Source organism: Moschus berezovskii, chromosome 24 (genome assembly GCF_049115385.1).
Source record: "Moschus berezovskii isolate FMDL1 chromosome 24, NW_MosBer_1.0, whole genome shotgun sequence".
Classification (NCBI taxonomy): domain Eukaryota; kingdom Metazoa; phylum Chordata; class Mammalia; order Artiodactyla; family Moschidae; genus Moschus; species Moschus berezovskii.
This window is the reverse complement of record NC_142483.1, coordinates 61,630,630-61,652,924: the sequence shown is the minus strand read 5'-3', so window position 1 is coordinate 61,652,924 and position 22,295 is coordinate 61,630,630. Positions and strand designations below refer to the sequence as shown.

At 48.4% G+C, this 22,295-nt stretch overlaps 1 protein-coding gene across 3 annotated transcripts in view; it reads right to left on the bottom strand.

Annotated features, from left to right (window-relative positions):
• The window catches only part of EGFR (epidermal growth factor receptor), a 217,702-nt gene that overhangs the window by 19,418 nt on the left and 175,989 nt on the right, over positions 1 to 22,295 (bottom strand). For all 3 annotated transcript variants that reach the window (XM_055414809.2, XM_055414810.2, XM_088831867.1), the window contains exons 17-20: positions 21,649 to 21,790; positions 20,717 to 20,839; positions 19,966 to 20,064; positions 13,167 to 13,352 (exon numbers count right to left, since the gene is read on the bottom strand). In XM_055414809.2, the coding sequence (XP_055270784.1) occupies positions 13,167 to 13,352; positions 19,966 to 20,064; positions 20,717 to 20,839; positions 21,649 to 21,790 (550 nt within the window). The remainder of the gene's footprint in view (positions 1 to 13,166; positions 13,353 to 19,965; positions 20,065 to 20,716; positions 20,840 to 21,648; positions 21,791 to 22,295) is intronic.

The window sequence follows — 22,295 nt, the reverse complement described above, 5'->3', positions numbered from 1 at the left end:
AAATTGTCGTTTTTGCTCTGTAGTTTGAATTTTTAAAAAACTAATAAATGGATTCTAATATGAAGAAAAAGAAGGCTGTAAGAGAAAGAATATTTGAGAAGCACCCAGCGCAGTACCTGACATTTAGTGAATTCTCAGATGTACAGTCCCTTGGTACCCATGAAACTGGTTCCATGAACCCCTCCCACTGCCACTTCCCAATCAAAATCCATAAATATTCAAGTCCCTCATAAAAAATGGCACAGTATTTGTATGTAACATACACACATCCTCTTGCCTACTTTAAATTATCTCTGAAAGTGAAGTTGCTCAGTCGTGTCCAGTTCTTTGCGACCCCATGGACTGTAGTCCACCAGGCTCCTCCATCCATGGGATTCTCCAGGCAAGAATACTGGAGTGGGTTGCCATTTCCTTCTCCAGGGGATCTTCCTGACCCAGGGATCGAACCCGGGTCTCCTGCAGTGCAGGCAGACTCTTTAACCTCTGAGCCACCAGCGAAGCCCACATTATCTCTAGATTACTTATAATACCTCAGATTACTTATAATACCTCATACAAAGTAACCAGTCGTAAATACAATGTAAATGCTATGTAAACAGTTGCCTGCACACAGCAAATTCAAGTTTTGGGTTTGTTTTTATTTTTTTTAGCTTTCTGGAATTTTCTTCCCAAGTAGTTTTGACCCATGGTTGGCTGATTCTGCAGATGTAGAACCGTGGCTATGAAGGGCTGACTGTGACCCTGACCTCTCGTCCTTGTCCACAGCCTCCTTGGTGTCTTTGTTACCTGCCCTTCCTCCCCTGACAGGTGGGGTCACTTCCTGCACCTACTTCTGGCTTGATGCCCGCCCAGATGAGCTAAACTCCTTGGACCCTCCTAAGCTCTAACCTGTTGTCACAAGCTTGGCAGCTCTTGCTCCTGAGCCAGGCCTGGCAGGCAGGAGAAGCCTGTGTTGTTGGGACCACATTCTCTCCCACTTATTCACAGAAGTACCTCTCCTCTCTCCAGTCAGGGAAGTGGACCACATTTCCAACCTCCTTTACAGCTGACACTCATGAACTCTCCAGGGAAGGGCAAAAAATGGAAATGAATGGGTTCAACCAACTCTTCATTACTTTGAACTTTTTGTACATAGCTCTCTATTTTAGTGCAAGTGCAGGGAAAACCTGTAGATAAGAGTAGATCCCAAATTTTCTGGCAAATTCTTTACTTCCTTTTGATACATATTAGGTAAAAACTAAAAATTAACTTGTCATATCAAAGCAAAATGAAAAATTAGGAAGATGAGTGGGTGAGTGAGTGAATGAAAGTCGTTTCATCTGACCTTTTGTGACCCCACGGACTGTAGCCCACCAGGCTCCTCTGTCCATGGAATTCTTCATGCGATCTTCCCAACCCAGGGATCGAACCCAGGTCTCTTGTAGGCAGATTCTTTACTGTCTGAGCCACCAGGGAAGTCCTCATAAGAAGATAGGGTCTTACAAAGACATTACCAGGAATTAGTCTTGGAGGGCTATTTTTGAGGCCTAGGGTTTTTCTTTCTTGGAATAAGGTGACTGATTTCCAAGTCTCCTTTGTATGATTTAGAAAGCTCCTGAATGTTGATGATGCTGTTTGATTTAAATGCTTCCCTTCCTAAGATTTCTCAGGTGCCAGGAAATAAGGTTAATCGGCTCATGTCTACTCACGGGGAAACTGGCGGGTGCTTCCCTGGAGCAGCGCTTCCAGGTTAGGAATAGTTATTTAGGGATGGAGTATGGAGATGGAGAAAGAATCAGGGCTTCCAAACACAGGAGGCCTTCTACTCCTTGGCTCCTCTCCACCTTCATGGGGTTTCCAGCATCAGCCTGTCCCCTGCGGGGTTCACTAAGCCCACAGGGAGGATGGCAGAGGGCATTTCCAGCTACAATTAACTATCATCGTGAACTTCCATTCTGCCTCTTTATATGCCCAACAGAAAATCTGGTACACTGGATACATTTTTTATAACAGCTTGTTGAAGAAGAATGCGGGTATCAATGAGTGATAATGGCAGCTGACATTTCCAAGTCAGGCATGGCAAACTCACCTGCAAAAACCTCTCCAGGTACTGGCAGGCCCAGCACCCACACAACTGCCCTGAGAGCTGACCCAGGTCCCGAGGCTGAGCTGGTGCTACACAAACTAAGTGCTCTGAGGCCACCATTGGGACTGTGTCCATAATTTCATGCTGGGGTCTCCAAGTGAAACTTGGCTGCTGCCACAGAGACTGCCAAATGCCAGATGCCCAGATGCCAAAAAATACCCCAATACCCCAGCATTTGGTTCAGTTCACTCTCTCAGTTGTGTCCGAATCTTTGCGACCCCATGAATTGCAGCACGTCAGGCTTCTCTGTCCATTACCAACTCCTGGAACTTGCTCAAACTCATGTCCATTGAGTCGGTGATGCCATCCAACCATCTCATCCTCTGTCATCCCCTTCTCCTCCTGTCTTCAATCTTTCCCAGCATCAGGGTCTTTTTAATGAGTCAGCTGTTCCTATCAGGTGGCCAAAGTAGTGAAGTTTCAGCTTCAGCATCAGTCCTGCCAGTGAATATTCAGGACTGATTTCCTTTAGGATGGACTAGTTGGATCTCCTCACAGTTCAAAGGACTCTCGAGTCTTCTCCAACACCACCATTCAAAAGCATCAATTCTTCGGTGCTCTGCTATCTTTACAGTCCAACTCTCACATCCATACATGACTACTGGAAAAACCATGGCTTTGACAAGATGGACCTTTGTTGGAAAAGTAATGTCTCTGCTTTTTAATATGCTGTCTAGATTGGTCAGAGCTTTTCTTCCAAGGAGCAAGTGACTTTTAATTTCATGGCTGCAGTCACCATCTGCAGTGATTTTGGAGCCCCCCCAAATAAAGTTTTTCACTGTTTCCATTGTTTCCCCATCTATCTGCCATGAAGTGATGGGACTGGATGCCATGCTTAGTCTTCTGAATGCTGAGTTTGAAGTCAGCTTTTTTGCTCTCCTCTTTCACTTTCATCAAGAGGCTCTTCAGTTCTTCGCTTTCTGCCATAAGGGTGGTGCCATCTGTGTATCTGAAGTTTTTGATATTTCTCCTGGAAATCTTGATTCCAGCTTGTGCTTCATCCAGTCTGGCGTTTCACATGATGTACTGTGCATATAAGTTAAATAAGCAGAGTGACAATATACAGCCTTGACGTATTCCTTTCCCGATTTGGAACTAGTCTATTGTTCCAGTCTGGTTCTAACTGTTGTTTCTTGACCTACATACAGATTTCTCAGGAGGTAGGAGAGGTTGTCTGGTATTCCCATCTCTTGAAGAATTTTCCACAGTTTGCTGTGATCCACACAGTCAAAAGTTTTGGGGCAGTCAATAGAGCAGAAGTAGATATTTTTCTGGAATTCACTTGCTTTTTCAATGATCCAACGGATGTTGGCAATTTGATCTCTGGTTCTTCTGCCTTTTCTAAACCCAGCTTGAACATCTTGAACTTCCATCTGAAAGTTCATGTACTGTTGAAGCGTGGCTTGGATTTTGAGCATTACTTTGCTAGCGTGTGAGATGAGTACAATTGTGCAATAGTTAGAACATTCTTTGGCATTACCTTTCTTTGGGATTGGGATGAAAACTGACCTTTTCCAGTCCTGTGGCCACTGGCCACTGCTGAGTTTTCCAGATTTGCTGGCACATTGAGTGAAGCACTTTAACAGCATCATCTTTTAGGATTTGAAATAGATGAGATAAAATTCTATCACCTCCACTAGCTTTGTTCATAGTGATGCTTCCTAAGGCCCAACTGACTTTGCATTCCAGGATGTCTGGCTCTAGGTGCATGATCACACTGTTATGGTTATCTGGGTCATGAAGATCTTTTTTGTACAGTTCTTCTGTGTATTTTTGCCCCTCTTCTTCATATCTTCTGCTTCTGTTAGATTCACGCTATTTCTGTCCTTTATTGAGCCCATCTTTGCATGAAATGTTCCCTTGGTATCACTAATTTTCTTGAGGAGATCTCTAGTCTTTCCCCTTCTATTGTTTTCCTCAACTTCTTTGCACTGATCACTGAGGAAGGCTTTCTTATCTCTCCTTGCTATTCTTTGGAACTCTGCATTCAAATGGGTATATCTTTCCTTATCTCCTTTGCCTTGAGCATCTCTTCTTTTCTCAGCTATTTGTAAGGCATCCTCAGGCAATCATTTGCCTTGTTGCATTTTTTTTTCCTGGGGGTGGTCTTGATCACTGCCTACTGTACAATGTCACAAACCTCTGTCCTAGTTCTTCAGGCACTCTATCAGAGCTAATCCCTGGAATGTATTTGTCCCTTCCACTGTATAATCCTAAGGGATTTGATTTAGGTCATACCTGAATGGTCTAGTGGTTTCCCCTCCTTTCTTCAATTTAAGTCTGAATTTGGCAATAAGGAGTTCATGGTCTGAGCCACAGTCAGCTCCTGGTCTTGATTTTGCTGACTGTAAAGAGTTTCTCCATCTTTGGCTGCAAAGAATATAATCAATCTGATTTCTGTATGACCATCTGGTGATGTCCATGTGTAGAGTCTTCTCTTGTGTTGTTGAAAGAGGGTGTTTGCTATGACCATTGCATTCTCTTGGCAAAACTCTGTTGGCCTTTGACCTGCTTCATTTTGTACTCTAAGGCCAGATTTACCTGTTACTCCAGGTATTTCTTGACTTCCTGCTTCTGCATTCCAGTTCCCTATAATGAAAAGGACATCTTTTTTGGGTGTTAGTTCTAGAAGTTCTTGTAGGTCTTAATAGAGCCATTCAACTTCAGCTTCTTCAGCGTTATTGGCTGGGGCATAGACTTGGATTACTGTGATACTGAATGGTTTTCCTTGGAAACGAACAGAGATCATTCTGTCATTTTTGAGATTACTCCCAAGTACTGCATTTTGGACTCTTTTGTTGACTGGGAGGGCTACTCCATTTCTTCTAAGGGATTCTTACCCATAGTAGTAGATATAAAGGTTATCTGAGTTAAATTCACCCATTCCAGTCCATTTTAGTTCACTGATTCCTAAAATGTCGATGTTCACTTTTGACATCTCCTATTTGACCATTTTCAATTTGCCTTGATTCATGGACCTAACATTCCAGGTTTCTAAGCAATATTGTTCTTTACAGCATTGGACTTTACTTCTATCCCCAGTTACATCATCCACAACTGGGCGTTAATCTCTGCTTTGGCTCCGTATCTTCTTTCTTTCCAGGGTTATTTCTCCACTCTTCTCCAGTAGCCTATTGGGCACCTACTGATCTGTGGAGTTCTTTCAGTGTCATATCTTTTTGCCTTTCCATACTGTTCATGGGGTTCTCAAGGCAAGAATACTGAAGTGGTTTGCCATTTCCTTCTGCAGAGGACCACGTTTTATCAGAACTCTCCACTATGACTGGTCCATCTTGGGTGGCCCTACATGGCGTGGCTCATAGTTTCACTGAGTTAGACAAGACTGTGGTCCACGTGATCAGTTTGATTAGTTTTCTGTGACTGTGGTTTTCATTCTGTCTGCTCTCTGATGGAGAAGGATAAGAGGCTTATGGAAGCTTCCTGATGGGAGAGACTGACTGGGGGTGGGGGGAAACTGGGTCTTGTTCTGATGGGCGCGGCCATGCTCAGTAAATCTTTAATCCAATTTTCTGTTGATGGGTGGGGCTGTGTGCTCTCCCTGTTGTTTGACCTGCGACCAAACTGTGGTGGAGGTGATGAAGATAAGTCGACCTTCAAAAGGCCCTGTGCCTGCACTGTAGCACTCAGTGTCCCCGACCCTGCAGCAGGCCTCCGCAGACCCATGCCTCTACCGGAGACTCCTGGACACTCATGGGCAAGTCTGGGTCAGTTTGTGCTGCTGTGTAAATATAACAATAGACGGTACCTCCACCCTACCCTTCCTCCTACTCCTGAGATCCTTAAAGGACCAGAGCAATGTTTTCTCAGAGAAGGCTTGGGAAAGGGGAGAAGAAAGCAGTTTATGTGTTCTGGAGCAGACAGCCAATCAGCCAGAGGGATTTAAAAGTCAGAGATAATTATAGGATAAGATTAGGCTCCTCTGAACTTACATGAAACTCTATTCCTTGGTTTTTGTCCCACATAACACAGAGGGCTTAAAAGGCCATCTCAGTGTCCCACACAGTTAAGATTTTAACCAGCACCAAAGATAAGAGCCCTGACACTGCTCGTGAACTCTCAGAATCCAAACAGAACTGCAGGAAGCAACACCAGTGTTTAAGCCTCGTGGGGCCTCTTGGAAATGCATTTCCCTGGTTCTTCTCTGAGATCCTCACTTCAGTTTAAGGGAATACATTTATTTTGTCAGTTAACATAGAACAGTGAGGATGGATGTTGCAACAAAGAGGTTATAAGGGGATCTGAAGAGCCCCCTTCATGCTGGGACCTGAAGGCACAGGAGACCTGTGGACACTCTACAAGGGATATGAAGATGTTCCTGGCACAGCGCTCACAGCAGAAGGCCCGGGATGGGGCTGACATTCACAGACTGCTTTCCCAGGCACTGCAGCACCCTGGAGCTCTCAGTGGGAGCCCAGAGGGAGAGGCAGACCTGAGCTGTGTTTCCAGCAGATTTTTTAACCACCGTGTGGGGAAGAGGGGGACGTGACCTGGTGACTACGGAGATGGCAGAAGTAGGAAGTGGAGGGCAGGTAGAAGGCTCTGGCAAAGTTCAGGGAAGCGTAGCCTCCACACCACTGAGCCCTGCCCTCAGGAGAGGCAGGCAAGTGTCAGAAAGTCCTGTTTCAGATACCAAGCTTCTGCTGGGTGGGGACAGGAGGCCTGCTAGGCTCATTGGTCTGGGGGCTCCACTCTGACCTGTGACATCAAGGGCTGGGGAAAAGCACAGACATGGGAGCAAGGATGCCTGGCATCAAATCTTGGTTTTGCTGCTTATGTGCTTGTACCTTGGCACGTTACTTAAACACCCTTACCTCACTCTCTCCACATGTAAGATGGGCTACTCCGAGGATTAAATGAGTTAACCCCTATGGAACACTGAGGACAGCACCTAGGAGAATGGTCCGTCGCTGCTGTGATTGTCCTCATTTCCTCCTGGATGCCAAAGCCATCCTCTCTACTCCACCCTTTTTGCCATGACCTTGAATTAGCCCACTGCCACGTACTGCTACACTTTCCCCAAAAGTCAGATTATTAATAAATACCTGCATGGCGTCCCTGGCTTTCATGATGAAGTTGGACTTGCAGGTCCCTGGGGGGGTATCCCCTCCCCTCCTGCCCTGCCCCTCATTCCTCAGCAGCCCTCAGCGTCTCTCCGTCACCGCCCACTGCTCCCTCAGACAACCCCCAGGACAGGGCCTGGCTCTCACTCCCGTCCACGGCACCAAGCCTCGTCCAGGACTCTAGAGGGTGTGGGGCGCCTGCCTCACCACTGCCATCCCCATACCTGGCGCTTGACTGGCAGGCTGAGCCCACTTTGCTGGTCTCCATGTGGCTTGTACAGCAGCCTCTGGGAGTCTGGTCCCCACCTCTCCTGATCCGACCCCCTCATTTCCTCCTGTACTGTTAGCTCTGTATGAATCTGTTTTTCTTACCTGTTCGTCAGTTCGGGGAGATAAGAAATTTTGTCTTAATTATATATATATTTCACATGATACTGGACACTGACAGATAAATGCTCAAGAAATAACTAAACGGAATGTCTAAGAGTTGATGAATATGCTTTAACCGTACAGCAACTTTTGGCTTTATAAGGACATAATGTAAAGTGATCATTAGGTTAAGTTCAACTGTAATTTTTTATGGAACAATGTAAGAATGAAAAAAAAAAATCCAAATAACTGAAAGTATCTGGTGACTAGATCTGCTGTTTGTCTCTGTCCTGTCTGCGCTCTTGGTGCCCCTGGGTGTTACGCAGGTGTGTGCTCTGCAGGTGAATCAGCTCTTAGGAGGAGTCTTCTCTGGCCCTGTGGATAGAGGCTGGAGGCTGAATCTCCACCCTTAAGCTGCACATTTAGTCAGCAGGGCTGGAGCTGCCTGGAACCTCACCTTTAGGAGTCCTGATCTGGAGAACAGGAAACCTGGGTAGTGCGGGGAAGTGGAGCAGACCTAGGTGCAAAGGCCAGAGCCCCCTGGGCTGAGACAGGGGGCTGCGCACGTGAGCTGCATGGGATGGTCAGCAACTCCCACAAGAAGGCTGAGCTCGGGTGACGGATGACAGCTCCTTTGCCAGCATGATTTTCATTCTCTCCTGTTAGAAGCAGGACCACCTTCCTCCCCTAACCTGGATGGGTCTTCTCTTAGCTGTTCACACAACCTGAGAACTCCTATAAATGTGTGAACAGTGAAAACACCTGGGGCATTTTCAAATGAACTGAGACCAAACTAAGTGTCCTGTGTGCTTAAGAAATGGATCCTCTGAATGGAATGCCTTTTGAAGGTCATCCTTATCAAGTCTCATCTTAGTCTGGTTCTTACAAAGTTGTGGTCAGTTTCTTTCTGACAGCCTCTCCCCTGGATCCCCCTTCCCCCACAGCTGTGTTCAAATCTCACTGGGGTCTGGTCAAGATCTGAAACTTATCTCTCTGAAAACTAACTTCTGTGAGATCTTAATCCAGGTTAGGTGAAAGAAAGCTCAGCTGTCCTAAATGTTGGAGAAAATGTTAAACGAATTAGAGCCTGGGGAGCTGATTTACATAGCATTCGCAGTATGCATTCTGTGGTGCTCCAAGGAACAGCCTGGCACGGCAGCAGTGTTCTCTAAACTGAAGTCCAGAAGCATCTTTTGGATTCTAAGATTTTATGACATTATCATCCCATCTAATTATTTTGGAATTTACTAGCTCGTTTAGTAGCCAGAAAGAATGGACACACTTTCTGAAGCACCTAAGTTACTCCCAGTGAGTGAGAGCTCCATGTACCTTCATGAGCTGGGAGCTTAGGACGGGGGGATCACGGAGCAGGTGATGGGACCACAGCCTCCTGAGACCTGAGTCTAGAATCCACTCTACCCCTGTATGGAAGGGAGCCTCTGGTCTCCCACCCCAGCAAGAATTCCCCCCAGGCCACCTCTGCCTCTTTTCTTTTTCCTTGTGCCTGGTTGATATACTTTTACTTGTCTTCCTACCAGTTTGCTGCTGCTAAGTCACTTCAGTCGTGTCCGACTCTGTGTGACCCCATAGACGGAAGCCTACCAGGCTCCCCCATCCCTGATAATAAACCTATGTAATAGCGCCTGACTCGCCAGCAATGTTTGGAAAACTTCCCAAGAGAGCCTGTGCCTTTGTGAATCAGTGAGGACATTTATAAGTCAATAAATCCCACTTTGAAAATGCCAGCAAGTTTAGTTTCTGGTCAGCCGCTATGTGTTTCTGGGTAGTCTCACTTCTAAGTTTTACAAAGAAAACTGTTTAATACTTAAGGTAAATAGTAACTAACCCAACAGCAAATTTCTCTCCTTACAATTGAGGAGACCATTACTTTCCTACCCTGGCAGGATAGATGCTGCATTGATACAGCTGTGCAAGCACAATGGTGAGGTTTCTCTGCTGAAACAGAAAGCAGTGCCGTAGAGACAAAAGTTAACAATAGCCGCAACGTGAACGGACTTCAAAGGAAAATGATCTTAAACAGAGTACAAAAGGCAGAGCAGTGGATTTAAACAACAAGGTGAAATTCTGAATAATATTATATGAAGCACTATACAAGGTCCGTCTAGTCAAGGCTATGGTTTTTCCTGTGGTCATGTATGGATGTGAGTGTTGGACTGTGCAGAAGGCTGATCGCCGAAGAATTGATGCTTTTGAACTGTGGTGCTGGAGAAGACTCTTGAGAGTCCCTTGGACTGCAAGGAGATCCAACCAGTCCATTCTAAAGGAGATCAGTCCTGGGTGTTCACTGGAAGGACTGATGCTAAAGCTGAAACTCCAATACTTTGGCCACCTCATGCCCAGAGTTGACTCACTGGAAAAGACTCTGATGCTGGGAGGGGTTGGGGGCAGGAGGAAAAGGGGACGACAGAGAATGAGATGGCTGGATGGCATCACCGACTCGATGGCCATGAGTCTGAGTGAACTCTGGGAGTTGGTGATGGACAGGGAGGCCTGGCGTGCTGTGATTCATGGGGTCGCAAAGAATCGGACACAACTGAGCGACTGAACTGAACTGAACTGAACTGATACTGGAAAACTTTCCGGCCCTGGGAACTCAACCCAGGAACCTTGGAAACTGAGGGCTGACCAAGGTCGGGCAGAGCTGAGTTTGTCCTGCGGTGGGCACTGCCATGGTCAGGTGTCTGCTTCTCCTCACACTGTAGAAGACTCATTCTGGGGTCAAACAAGCTTCCGTCTATACAGTCTCTGCTGGCAGGCAGATCTGAATGTGGGGTTGCCAAAGAAAGAAGGGGAAAACCTCATGAATAAGAAAGAAACAAAAACAGGAGATGCTGCTCTAAGGAAAGAGAGTAGATACAGAACTAGAATATGATGATGATTCAGCTGAGATTTTAGTCACCAACCTAAATCAGTCAAAGTGCAGGGAAAACCCAGAGGAGTAAGCATGGGCTGCATCCCAGGCCTGAGCGGGCGCTTCACAGGGGCTCTGTGGACTATCTTCTCTGTCTCGGCTCAACCTCAGAGACCAGGTGCAGAGACAACTTGCCTGCTCAGTCCCCGAGTTGTGTTCAACTCCTTGTGACCTGATGGACCGCAGCCCGCCAGGATCCTCTGTTCATGGGATTCTTCAAGCAGGAATACTGGAGTGGGCTGCCATTTCCTCTTCCAGGGGAATCTTCCTGACCCAGGGATCAAACCAACGTCTCTTATGCCTCCTGCATTGGCAGGTGGATTCTTTACCACTGAGACAACTCGCCTAGTAAAAGCCAAAACTGAGCTGTGAATCCCCCAGACTTACATGCCCAGTTCTGTAACTAGGCAGAACTTGCCAAGGCTGTGTGTCCCCTCACATAAAAAGTCACTTTTGTGGAGCTGCAAACTGACACAAGATAATTAGAATGCTAAACATCTGGGCCCCTAGTGAGCTGCACTCACCCATCAGGCAGCAGCAGACAGCTCGGGCGTGCAGCATTCTGGACGCCTGGTCCCATGTGGGCAGCAGTCAGGGTACGACTAACAGAGCTCACCTCCTTCCCAGTTTCAAGTAAACAAGTATATAAACCAGATCTTCCCAGGAAGCAAAAGGGGTTAAAAAAAAAAGTAAAGCAAGTAAGGTACTGGAGACTGCCTGAAGTGGAGGGGGATAACTTTGGTGATTCTCCTGCCTCAGATTATCAGGGAGGAGACGAAGGAAGAATTTCTGAGGTCAGAGGTCAGGACATGAATAGACCTCCAGGAAAGAGTATGTGCTCAGTGAAACCTATGGCAGGCTAATGACCTCCTTCCCCACATCAGCCACTGGGCTGAACAGTGTCTCCAAAATTTCACACCTACCCAGAAACCCAGAATATGAGCTCAGACACAGGGTTTTGCAGATCTAATTAAAAGATCTTGAGACAAAATCATCCTGGATTTAGGAATGACTGGTACCTTTTAAGAGAGAGGGTGATCTGGACTTGGACCTAGGGAAGGAGGCCACGTGAAGATGCGGGCAGAGATGGGAGTGATGCTGCTACAAGCCAGGGATGCTTGAGCCACCAGAGCTGGGAAGGGAGGAAGGATTCTCCCCTAAAGGCTTCAGAGGGGCCACGGCCCTTCTGACACCTTGATTCTGGACTTCAACCTCCATAACTGTGAGAGAATAAGTTTCTACTGTGGTAAGCCACCAAGTCTGTCACAATCTTCGGTGGCAGCCCTAGGAAACTAACAGAGTCAGACACAGAAATAACCGTATCATGAGACTGCAGCACCAAGGCGCACAGGACCATGGTTTAGTGTGGCCACGTGATCCCGCTGCTCTGAAACCAGGGTTGTGGCCGTGACAATGACAGGAGCACTGGGTGACGGGCGGGGGTCTGAGAAGGCGCTCTCCCAATCCGAGGGTGCTGTAGCCTCTGGGGCTGTGGCTGAGACAGTAAGCCCAGGGGCACCAGAAAAACAGCGTTGTGCTGCGGTCTATTTTCCCAGGAGGCAGCCAGCTGCCTGACAGCCTGTGGAGCCCCTCAGTTCTGGGAGGAGAACTGTAAATCCACAGGACCAAGCTGCACTGCTGCCCTGGGTGAGAGGAGCAACCAGGACTTGACAGGGCTGGGAGATGAGGTGCTCCCTGCCTCACTGGTCTCCTCCAGCTAATAACCGCTCTCCAGGGCTGAGGGGGTTGGGGGTGGGATTCGTCCACAGATTCCATTCATTCAACTGAGTGAAAGGTATACCCACTGTTAGAAGAAACAGAATTAGCAAGTTGGGTTGCAAATAACTGATGCAGTGCTGTGATCAAGAAGGAGAGATCTAAGATGAAAGAAAGTCCTTGTGAGGCCATATGAGCAGCTAAATACCTGGCTCATCGCTCAGCTCCTGGCTTCAGCTCACAAGTGCAGCCACCTGGTCCCTGTCTGCCCACCGCCCCCACCAGCTCCTCCCTCACTCTAGCCTGTTGACAGCGGAACGTGTGAGGAGCCTCAGGAAGCAGAAGAAGCATCTGTTTACCTCCTGCCATCACACATCAGAGCCAGCACCTGCCTGTCCACCCAGCACTCTGTCATCTGAACAGCCTCGTGTGGGCTGGTTTGCTGGTTTTGTTACCAGTTCTGCCTGCGTGAAAGCCACACCTCATCCTCTGGTAAAAATTACCATAGTATTCAACAAAAAGAATGCCAGGGAAATAAGACATTAACATCAAGCATTCTGAGAGCACCCAACTGTGCAAATATAGCTGAATAATTAGATTTTCAATGTGGAGTGGGAGCGGCACTAATCTGATGCCAAAGACAATCAATTCAATTTAATCCAAAATAAAGTCTTCACTGTGTCCATGCACGCATGCGCGTGCGCGCGCGCACACACACACACACACACACACATCCCTCCTAACTCTCTGCTTTCCTAGGATGGAGAATGTAATCGCTGACTTCCTGGTTGTTGTTTTTTGCCCCTTGCCGCTGTTCTTTGGGGCTCCCCCTAACGATCACATCAGCCCAGGAGGCGAGGGCACAGCAAGAAGCAGAGGCAGCTGCCGGCCCTGCTCTGTGACCCTGCCTGCTGGCTCTCAGTGCTGGCTGCCCACGAGTTACCTTTGCAATCTGCACACACCAGTTGAGCAGGTACTGGGAGCCGATGTTGTCCTTGTGCTCGCGGACGTAGTCCAGCAGGCAGCCGAAGGGCATGAGCTGTGTGATGAGCTGCACTGTGGAGGTCAGGCAGATGCCCAGGAGGCGGCACACATGTGGGTTGTCCACACTGGCCATCACGTAGGCCTCCTGCAGGAGAGGAGGAGAAGGCACGTCAGCGCGGCTCCCTGCCACGGCTATGGGAAGAAGCAGCCAAACCCCTCCTAGATTAAAAACCCAACTCGAGTTTAAATGTGAAAATGGGAGCATGAAACATCTAGAGCAGCGGGTGTTCACACAGGATCTCTGGCACGAGAGGCATCTGGTGGGCGGTGGCACCCTCTGACTGCACGTGGCATTTGGCGCCACAGAGAGACCCCGGCAGTGCTTGCCACTGGCAAAGTACTGGGTGAAAACAAGACCTGATGTCCCCAAGTTTGGGTGATGCTGAGTCATTATGAGGACCTCCGCCTCAGAGCCAAAGATGCCTGTTTCAAACGCCGCTGGGTGGGTGGCCACCCACATCCTGATGACGACCTGGCCACTGACTAAGAACCCTCAGCACGGGCACCGAGGTGATGGTGAGAGCTCTGGGAGGGCAGTCCTCACTGCTCCTCCTCTGTGGCGGGCAGAGAGGAGGAGCCCCCCACCCACCACCCCGCCCCCAACACTGCTGGGATCACAGGCACCTCCACCACACACAGCAGAGAAAGAAGGCCTTTCTGTGTACATGTGCCGGCTCTGAAATGGAGAGAGGACAGTACACCTGCAGTGATCGCAGACTCTGTGGGCGGCCCAGGATTCATCTCTTAAGAGGTGGTCTGTGTTGCCGGCCGCAGTTTTGGGAAAGGAAAACCACTTCCCCCAACCCTACCCTTGCTGACTCAGAGGTGGCCAGGGCAGGGGCCTGACACAGACCCATGACTACGGATTTCATTTTAACTCTTCTCCTATCCTTGGCTGGAGGAAGCTGACTTCATTTAAACCAAACACATAGCTGGGCCTCGTTTTTGTCTAAGAATTAGGGAATCCTAAATTTCTACCAATCAACTCAATCTCTCTCCCTTTACGAGGACCTCCGCCGCAGAGCCAAAGATGCCTGTTTAAAACGCTGTTGGGGCGAGTGACAACCCACATCCTATGATGACCTGGCCACTGACTAAGGAACCCTCACACGGGCACTGAGGTGATGGTGAGAGCTCTGGGAGGTCAGTCCTCACTGCTCCTCCTCTGCGGTGGGCAGAGATGCTGACCTTTTATATAGACACAAAAGGAACCACCTCGTCTCCAAGAGAAAGTTCAGAGGCGTGTTTCCTGCTCTGCCCATTGATGTGGTCAGGGCTGGGCTCCCTGTGCAGGAGCCAACGCAGCCTGGGAGGCGGAGGCACCTGAGGGGGCTGCCGGGAGCTGTGCCTCAGGAGAGGACAGTGGGGACAGAGCAGATGGGTGGAGGGACTGGTGCGAACGCAGAGTCCGAAACACAAAGGTCCTCCATGTCTTAAACACCAGCGTCTGCAGTTACCTTCCCTGGGCCTCACCATTCCGGGGAGACTCCCACGCCGCGCTGTGCCTCTCCTCCCACAGCCCTGCTGCTCCACCCGCTCACTGCTCTCCCATACCCGCCCTAGGGGGTATGTCCGGAATGCCCCTCCACCTCGCTTTTCCTGGCTGGCCCCTCTTCTGAGGGCCTCCCTGACTCCCATCTAAGCTAAACTTCCCTGGCTTCTTGCAGTTGTTCCCTCAGGGCAGCAGGCTCAGTGCTGCTGGCCGAACTGCCAGAAATGCTGATTCTTGGACCCATCCCGGTGGTGTGCTGTGTGAGCTGCAGGGGTGGCGGGGGGAGCTTGTTTAGTGCCTTCCTCTCTCCAACACCTGTTCCCCTGTGAGCTGCAGGGGTGGCGGGGGGAGCTTGTTTAGTGCCTTCCTCTCTCCAACACCTGTTCCCCTGTGGTGTTTCTGTGCTGTCTGACACACCTCTAGAAATACCTTAGAAACATCACAGCTGAACTACACTGACATCACACAAATCAGAGACCCTGTCACTTTTACTTACAAGAGAGACTGCAGCTCTGCTACTTGTTTTAGAACAAGCACCCTGAGTGGGCGGTACCCCACCTTCATGGGCAGGCGGCCCTTCTCCTCTGGTTGTAAACGCAGCATCACGTTAAAGAGCAGAGTAGATATTTAATACTATGGACATTCAGACAGCTCTTCATCTTTCAGAGGGTTACTGATAAAAAACGACTGATGTTTTTGAATTATGGTGCTGGAGCAGACTCTTGAGAGTCCCTTGGACTGGAAGGAAATCAAGCAGTCAATCCTAAAGGAAATCAACCCGGAAAATTCATTGGAAGGACTGATGCTGAAGTTCCAATACTTTGGTCACCTGATGCGTAAAGCTGACTCACTGGAAAAGACTCTGATGCTGGGAGGGATTGCGGGCGGGAGGAGACGGGGACGACAGAGAATGAGATGGCTGGATGGCATCACCGAATCAATGGACGTGAGTTTGAGCCAACCTGGGGAGTTGGTGAAGGGCAGGGAGGCCTGCTGTGCTGCTGTCCATGGGGTTATGAACAGTCGGACACAACTTAGCAACTAAACAGCAACTGATAAAAATTTAGGACTGGGGAAGGCAGGCAAGTGGTTCCTCCTGAAGCTATTATTCGTATGAAGAGGAAATTGAGACCCAGCGAACCATGCCCAAGATCACACTTCTTGTCAGGACTGGGCCCACTAGAGTCTTCCCACCCCAGGCCGCTGGCCTCCGGGGCCCCTCAGCCGTCCTCCCTGCTGCTAACTCCACAGACCGGGGAAGACTTGCTAAGTGAAAACCCTAGACCTTATAACACAGAGCACATACATGAATCTCTTCAGCATGCTGTTTCTGTGCCCACCCTAAATTTAAACTAGAAAGTCTATGAAAAAATTTAGACTAGAAAGTCTATGAAAAAATTAATAGGCCATGTGATTGCCAGGAAAGCAGAAATCACGTCTCTCTTCTGAGTCCGGGAAACTGTACAACCATAACACCAAAGAAATCCTCTGGCTGTTTCTATTTTCTCAAGATCTGGTTGAGATTTGAAAACATGCTGTACTCGCTTCAGAGGGGAGAGAAATCTGCAGAGCAGAGCAGGCTGAGCAGCCCATCTGCTGTGGGCCATGAGGAGCTGACCCAGGGCTCAGGGAGTGGAGCACGGGTGTGGGGGTCGGGCCACACAGAGCCTGGAGCCCTGCCAGGTCCTAGCGCCTATTAAAATCTGGTACAGAACCAGAGCTAGGCTGTCCCTTCTGCACGTCTAAGCTGAGGCTCAATGGGGATGCTGTCCAGTCACGTGTCCTATTCACTGTGTGCAGGAGTTAACGTGAGCTTTGTTCTTAGCTGTTTATCTTGGAATCTCAAAGGTGCTCTGTGACCTACAGCAAGAATGCTTGGTATTCCTCACCATCGCTGATCAGTCTGCAAACTGGTCAGCAGAACCCACGCTCAGAGGCTCCCAAGGCTGAGGTCAGAGTCACATGGCAGCAGAGCCTCTGAGGCTTGGCGACCTTGAAAATCTATTATTTCGTCCAGTTGTCGAAATGATTGTTTGGGCCTTCTTTCTTGTGTGTCTCTCTCATCTGTGAACTAGTTTATGTTAAGGACTGGGGAAAAGGGATTTCACTAAACATTAAACTCCTTTAGGAGAGGCATATGCCCAGCTTTAAGAATAGTTTTGAAGCTTCCCAGTACCTAAGCCACCACTGTTGGCACCGAGCACCGGGGTAGAAGGCATGTGTTCCAGACCTTAGTGCTGGCCTGGGTAGGGGAATAAAAGCATGGGAAGCCGGAGCCTTTTACAAGTACGTGTGAGCCAAGCCCACACTCAACCCCTGGGCAGCCTGGTCACAGGATTAACTTGCCCTTTAACTCACTGTTGAAACTGGCCTGTGCTTTAGTTTTCCCTTCCCTTAGGGGCTCCCCATGGCAGCACCCACACTACCAGGATGGCTCCGTGTTTGTGGGGCAGGCAGAGCTTCAGGACAAGCAGACCAAGGCCTCAGGCTGCTCTCCTCTCCCAGAACAGCCACTGGGTGGGTGTCAGAGCAGAAAGAAGAAAGCAGGGGTGGGCCAGAGGGAGAGAAGGAGAGGAGTCCAGAGACAGAGCAAGAGGCAAACAGGGCTTTAAACACTTTTTCTAAGTCTTTACTTTCTCTATTTTCTACCCTACCCCTGCCCCATGAAAGCAGATTTCCTCCAGTTTTAGGGGTTCTGGAGGGTCCTTTTCAGCGAAACTACTTCTTTCCTAAAATACTGCTACTATCTTCAAAATTGCCCTTACTCTGCAGAGAATATTGTCAAAATTCACATTTTGTGAAAGTTATTAGAATGTCTTGAATGAGTAAAAAATGAATTAAGGAAGCAAATTCTGCTAAAATATTTTCTTTTTAACTGTGTAGGAAAAGGAGCTAGAGGTTGTAAGTGAAGAGACTTCACAAATGGCTTGCTTGTTACACTTCTTATGGTTACGTAAACAGGAGCTGCATATAAGTTAAATAAGCAGGGTGACAATATACAACCTTGACGTACTCCTTTTCCTATTTGGAACCAGTCTGTTGTTCCATGTACAGTTCTAACTGTTGCTTCCTGACCTGCATACAGGTTTCTCAAGAGGCAGGTCAGGTGGTCTGGTATTCCCATCTCTTTCAGAATGTTCCACAGTTTATTGTGATCCACACAGTCAAAGGCTTTGGCATAGTCAATGAAGCAGAAATAGATGTTTTTCTGGAACTCTCTTGCTTTCTCCATGATCCAGCGGATGTTGACAATTTGATCTCTGGTGCCTCTGCCTTTTCTAAAACCTGCTTGAACATCTGGAAGTTCACGGTTCACATATTGCTGAAGCCTGGCTTGGAGAATTTTGAGCATGACTTTACTAGCGTGTGAGATGAGTGCAACTGTGCAGTAGTTTGAGCATTCTTTGGCATTGCCTTTCTTTGGGATTGGAATGAAGACTGACCTTTTCCAGTCCTGTGGCCATTGCTGAGTTTTCCAAATTTGCTGGCATATTGAGTGCAGCACTTTCACAGCATCATCTTTCAGGATTTGAAATAGCTCAATTGGAATTCCATCACCTCCACTAGCTTTGTTCATAGTGATGCTCTCTAAGGCCCACTTGACTTCACATTCCAAGATGTTTGGTTCCAGGTGAGTGATCACGCCATCGTGATTATCTTCGTCGTGAAGATCTTTTTTGTACAGTTCTTCTGTGTATCTTGCCACCTCTTCTTAATATCTTCTGCTTCTGTTAGGTCCATACCATTTCTGTCCTTTATCGAGCCCATCTTTGCATGAAATGTTCCCTTGATATCTCTAATTTTCTTGAAAAGATCTCTTGTTTTTCCTATTCTGTTGTTTTCCTAGAGTCGGACACGACTGAGTGACTGAACTGAACTGAAAATAGGAGCTGACATTATATTAACAGACTCTACATTAATTTGTAAACTGCTAAAATAAAAGATAACTTGGCTTGCTAAGCATATCAATAGTGTGTGAGATTTCCTGTTGCACTGCATTAATAATTCATCCTTCACAAAGAAAATACTGCAGTGGGACTTCCCTGCTGTAAAATGAAAGGAGGGAAGGCTGCCTGGAGAAATGCGGATGGAGAGGATTTCCTCTCGGGAAGCTCAGTGTCTGAACACATTTTTAAAAAGGCCTGTTTGCTTTGCTTACCATATTATTCTGTCGGTTAGATATGAGTGGGGAAATATTACATTTGACCTTTGTCCTTCTTGGCTTCAAGATGAACTAGATTTCTGAGTCAGTAAAGGCAGTCACTTTCCTTTTTCATTGACTGTTCTCCTAACTCACTGCTGAGCCCCTCCACCTCTTCTTTTACTGGCTTTGCTTTGGAAAAAGAGCAAGAAAATCCCACATCTACCCACAGCGAGTGGTGGCAGTGCTGTTAGCCGGGGCCCACAAGGGTGCATCCCCCAGAACTTCCTGAGCCTCTACCTGCAGTAGGTTCTGCCCAACACCAGACTGGCCCCTCCTTCTTCCAGCCTCTTTCTAAGACCATGAAGAGCCCTCATTGGCTAGTGAGGTCCAAAGGAAGACGGGAAAAGTTCAACAGAATCTAAAGTGAAAGCATATAACAATAATAACCTTATGGAGTATTTCAAAGACTCCATAAAATAGCACTCAGTAGACACTGGAAATAACATTAAATTATTTTGAGAAAAAGTACAGAAGATGAGCAACAGATTATAGAGTTTATGAAGCATGATATTGTTAATCCTAGGCACCTTTAAAAAGCCATTTCAAAGATGAGGTATTCGGTGGAAGAAAATGAACACGCATTTCAGAGTCATAAGTAACCAGGTGCTGGAAACCTACCCAGGTTTGTAACCCTGAGCAGGCTGCCTCATGCTTCTGTTTCTTTCCCAAGGCATGCTGAACACAACACCTACAGTGCCACAGGCCAGACAGAGGAATCACTGAGATGGCAGGGGGAAGCCACCAGCCCCTGGTGGATGCCCAGGAACCACAGTTTCCCATCCTTTTGGGGCGTTAAGAGAACAGAAGAGAGAGTTATCTCTATGAGAGAGAACTATACCAACTGTGTAGCCAGAAGGAAAAAATACAGCAAAAGTCAAAAGTGACCATTTAGAATGTGGTGATGAGAAAGTCTAGAACATAGAAATGTGCTGCCAACCACGAGAAAAGGTAGCTTCTGACGTCCAGGCCTGCAGATAGCTAGAGAACAAAGCAGAAACTCACATCAAGAATTTCCTTGTTGGCTTTTGGAGATGTGGCTTCTCTTAATTCCTTGATAGCTACAGGAATTTTAACCTTCTCGCCTTCTGGGATCCAGAGTCCCTGTAACAAAAAGAGGAGAAGTCATTGGCTGGCAGTTGTCACACGTGTAAGATGTGGCTCCTGGCCTGGCTGGGTGTCATTAGTGGCCACACTGCAAAGGGTGAGGAAGCACAGCTCTGCACCCAAGGCCACCCAGGCTGGGAGTCATGACAGCTCAGCAGCTCTTTAGCTGTTGTGTCCCAGGAATCAGAGTAGTTAGATAAAACCCTTCAGCTCGTGTAAGTTACAGAGTCAGTGTGAGTCATTTTGTACAGAATTCTGAGATACTGGGTCTTGGCCTAACTGAGATCAGATTAAGCAAAGAGGGCATAGAGAAAATAAATGAAGAGGAAGCTGTTTTGAGCTGGGCTTTATTCGGATGCTGCCCTGTGGGGACAGGCCACACTCTTTCGGATTTACTTGTGCCACCCATCCTCTAAAAACTCACCCTGTCCTCCAGGAAATCATCTGTGCCCAAGTGGACAACTTCCTTGTCACTCTGATTATAAAAGATTTCCTCTAGACAACCTAAGAAAAACACTGAATTTCCTAACTCCTCACTGACACAAACAGCACTCCACTGGGATGAGGAGCACAGCAGAGGACACGCCCCCCCCCCCCCCCCCCCCCCCCCCCCCCGCCCCAGACCTGAGTCTAGGAGCCTCAGGCTCACCTTGTACACGGTGCCGAATGCTCCTGAGCCCAACACCTTGACCTTTTTGAATTCTGTTTCCTTTAAGATCCTCAAGAGGGCTTGGTTGGGAGCTTCTCCGCTGGGTGTCAGAGGCTCCACGAGCTGTGAGAGACAAGGGGAAGAGCTGATGCCTGCCTGTCCCGTCCAGGGATGGGATGGCAGATCCTGACACCATGTGGCTCATGAGAGCATGAAGCGCTCATGCTCTGGCCCAAAGAACTTGCCCCACTCACTTCCCAGACGGGGATACCTGTTCTAGGGAACTTGGTGAGAGACACCGAAAGAACCGGGACTGACACCTCCCACATCCTCCAAAGCAGGTGACCTTGAACAGAACAGCTCCTGGGCAATAAGTACAATTTCTGTTTCTGTGATCAGGTTAGGAAAGCTTGGGGGGCGGTCAAACTTGTGTGGTGGTCATTTTGGTAGCCTATCCGAGCCCTGCACAGTCATGCTGCTGAAGTTGCCCTGGGTCCCTCCTCCTGGGGGCTCTGGCTTTGATACACGGATGGACACGGATACCACCTGAAGACCCTTTCCTGAAATCATGGTGTCACAGACAACGCCGGTCATAGTCATGGCGCAAAAAAGAGCGGTCCCTGGTGGGAACTGCGGCATTTTATAAAGTGACACCTCCTGCGCTCACAGCAACTCACGGGCCTCTGTGTACCAGCTTCCCCCTCGCCGACCACAGAGCAGAACCAGCTGGACTGCGGGCACCACAGCTGGGTAACCGCCAGCAGGACTTACCCTGGAAACAGCTGCGTGTCACTGAATGCAAGTACCAATGTGTAAACTGACTTGCTTATAACTGGACATTCAGAGATTCTCCCAGCTTTTTCATTACAATCAATAAAGCACAGTCACGCAATCTCATCTGTAGGACACCGCCTGGTGGTCGCCCAGCTCACCTCACGCTCCTGCAGCAGCCGGCGCAGGGTGCGCTTGCGCACGATGTGGCGCCTGCGCATGAAGAGGCCGACGCTCAGGGCCAGCAGCAACAGCAGCAGCAGGCCGCCCACGATGCCCGTGGCAATGGACGGGATCTTGGGCCTGCAACGAGGTGGACACACAAGGGGGGTTGGTTTGTCATGCTGGCATTGCCTGTATGTACCGTGTGTGTGGATGCCATGACATCAGTTAGAACTCTCAGTGCAATAGTGCACAGCTTGTCAAGGAGAAAGAGAGGCAGATTAACATTCCCAGGGCAGGTTTTCACCTTTCTTCAGTATAATAGCCTCCTCACCCCAGCTTTTTGGATTTTTAAAGTGGGTATCATTTCGACTTCTCGCTCTGAAGAGTATGTTGTCGTCTGTTGATTAAGGGAACATAACTCAAAAAATTGGAGAAGGCAATGGCAACGCACTCCAGTACTCTTGCCTGGAAAATCCCATGGATGGAGGAGCCTGGTAGGCTACAGTCCATGGGATCGCGAAGAGTCCAACACGACTGAGCAACTTCACTTTAACTTTTCACTTTTCACTTTTCCCTTTCACGTACTGGAGAAGGAAATGGCAACCCACTCCAGTATTCTTGCCTGGAGAATCCCAGGGACGGG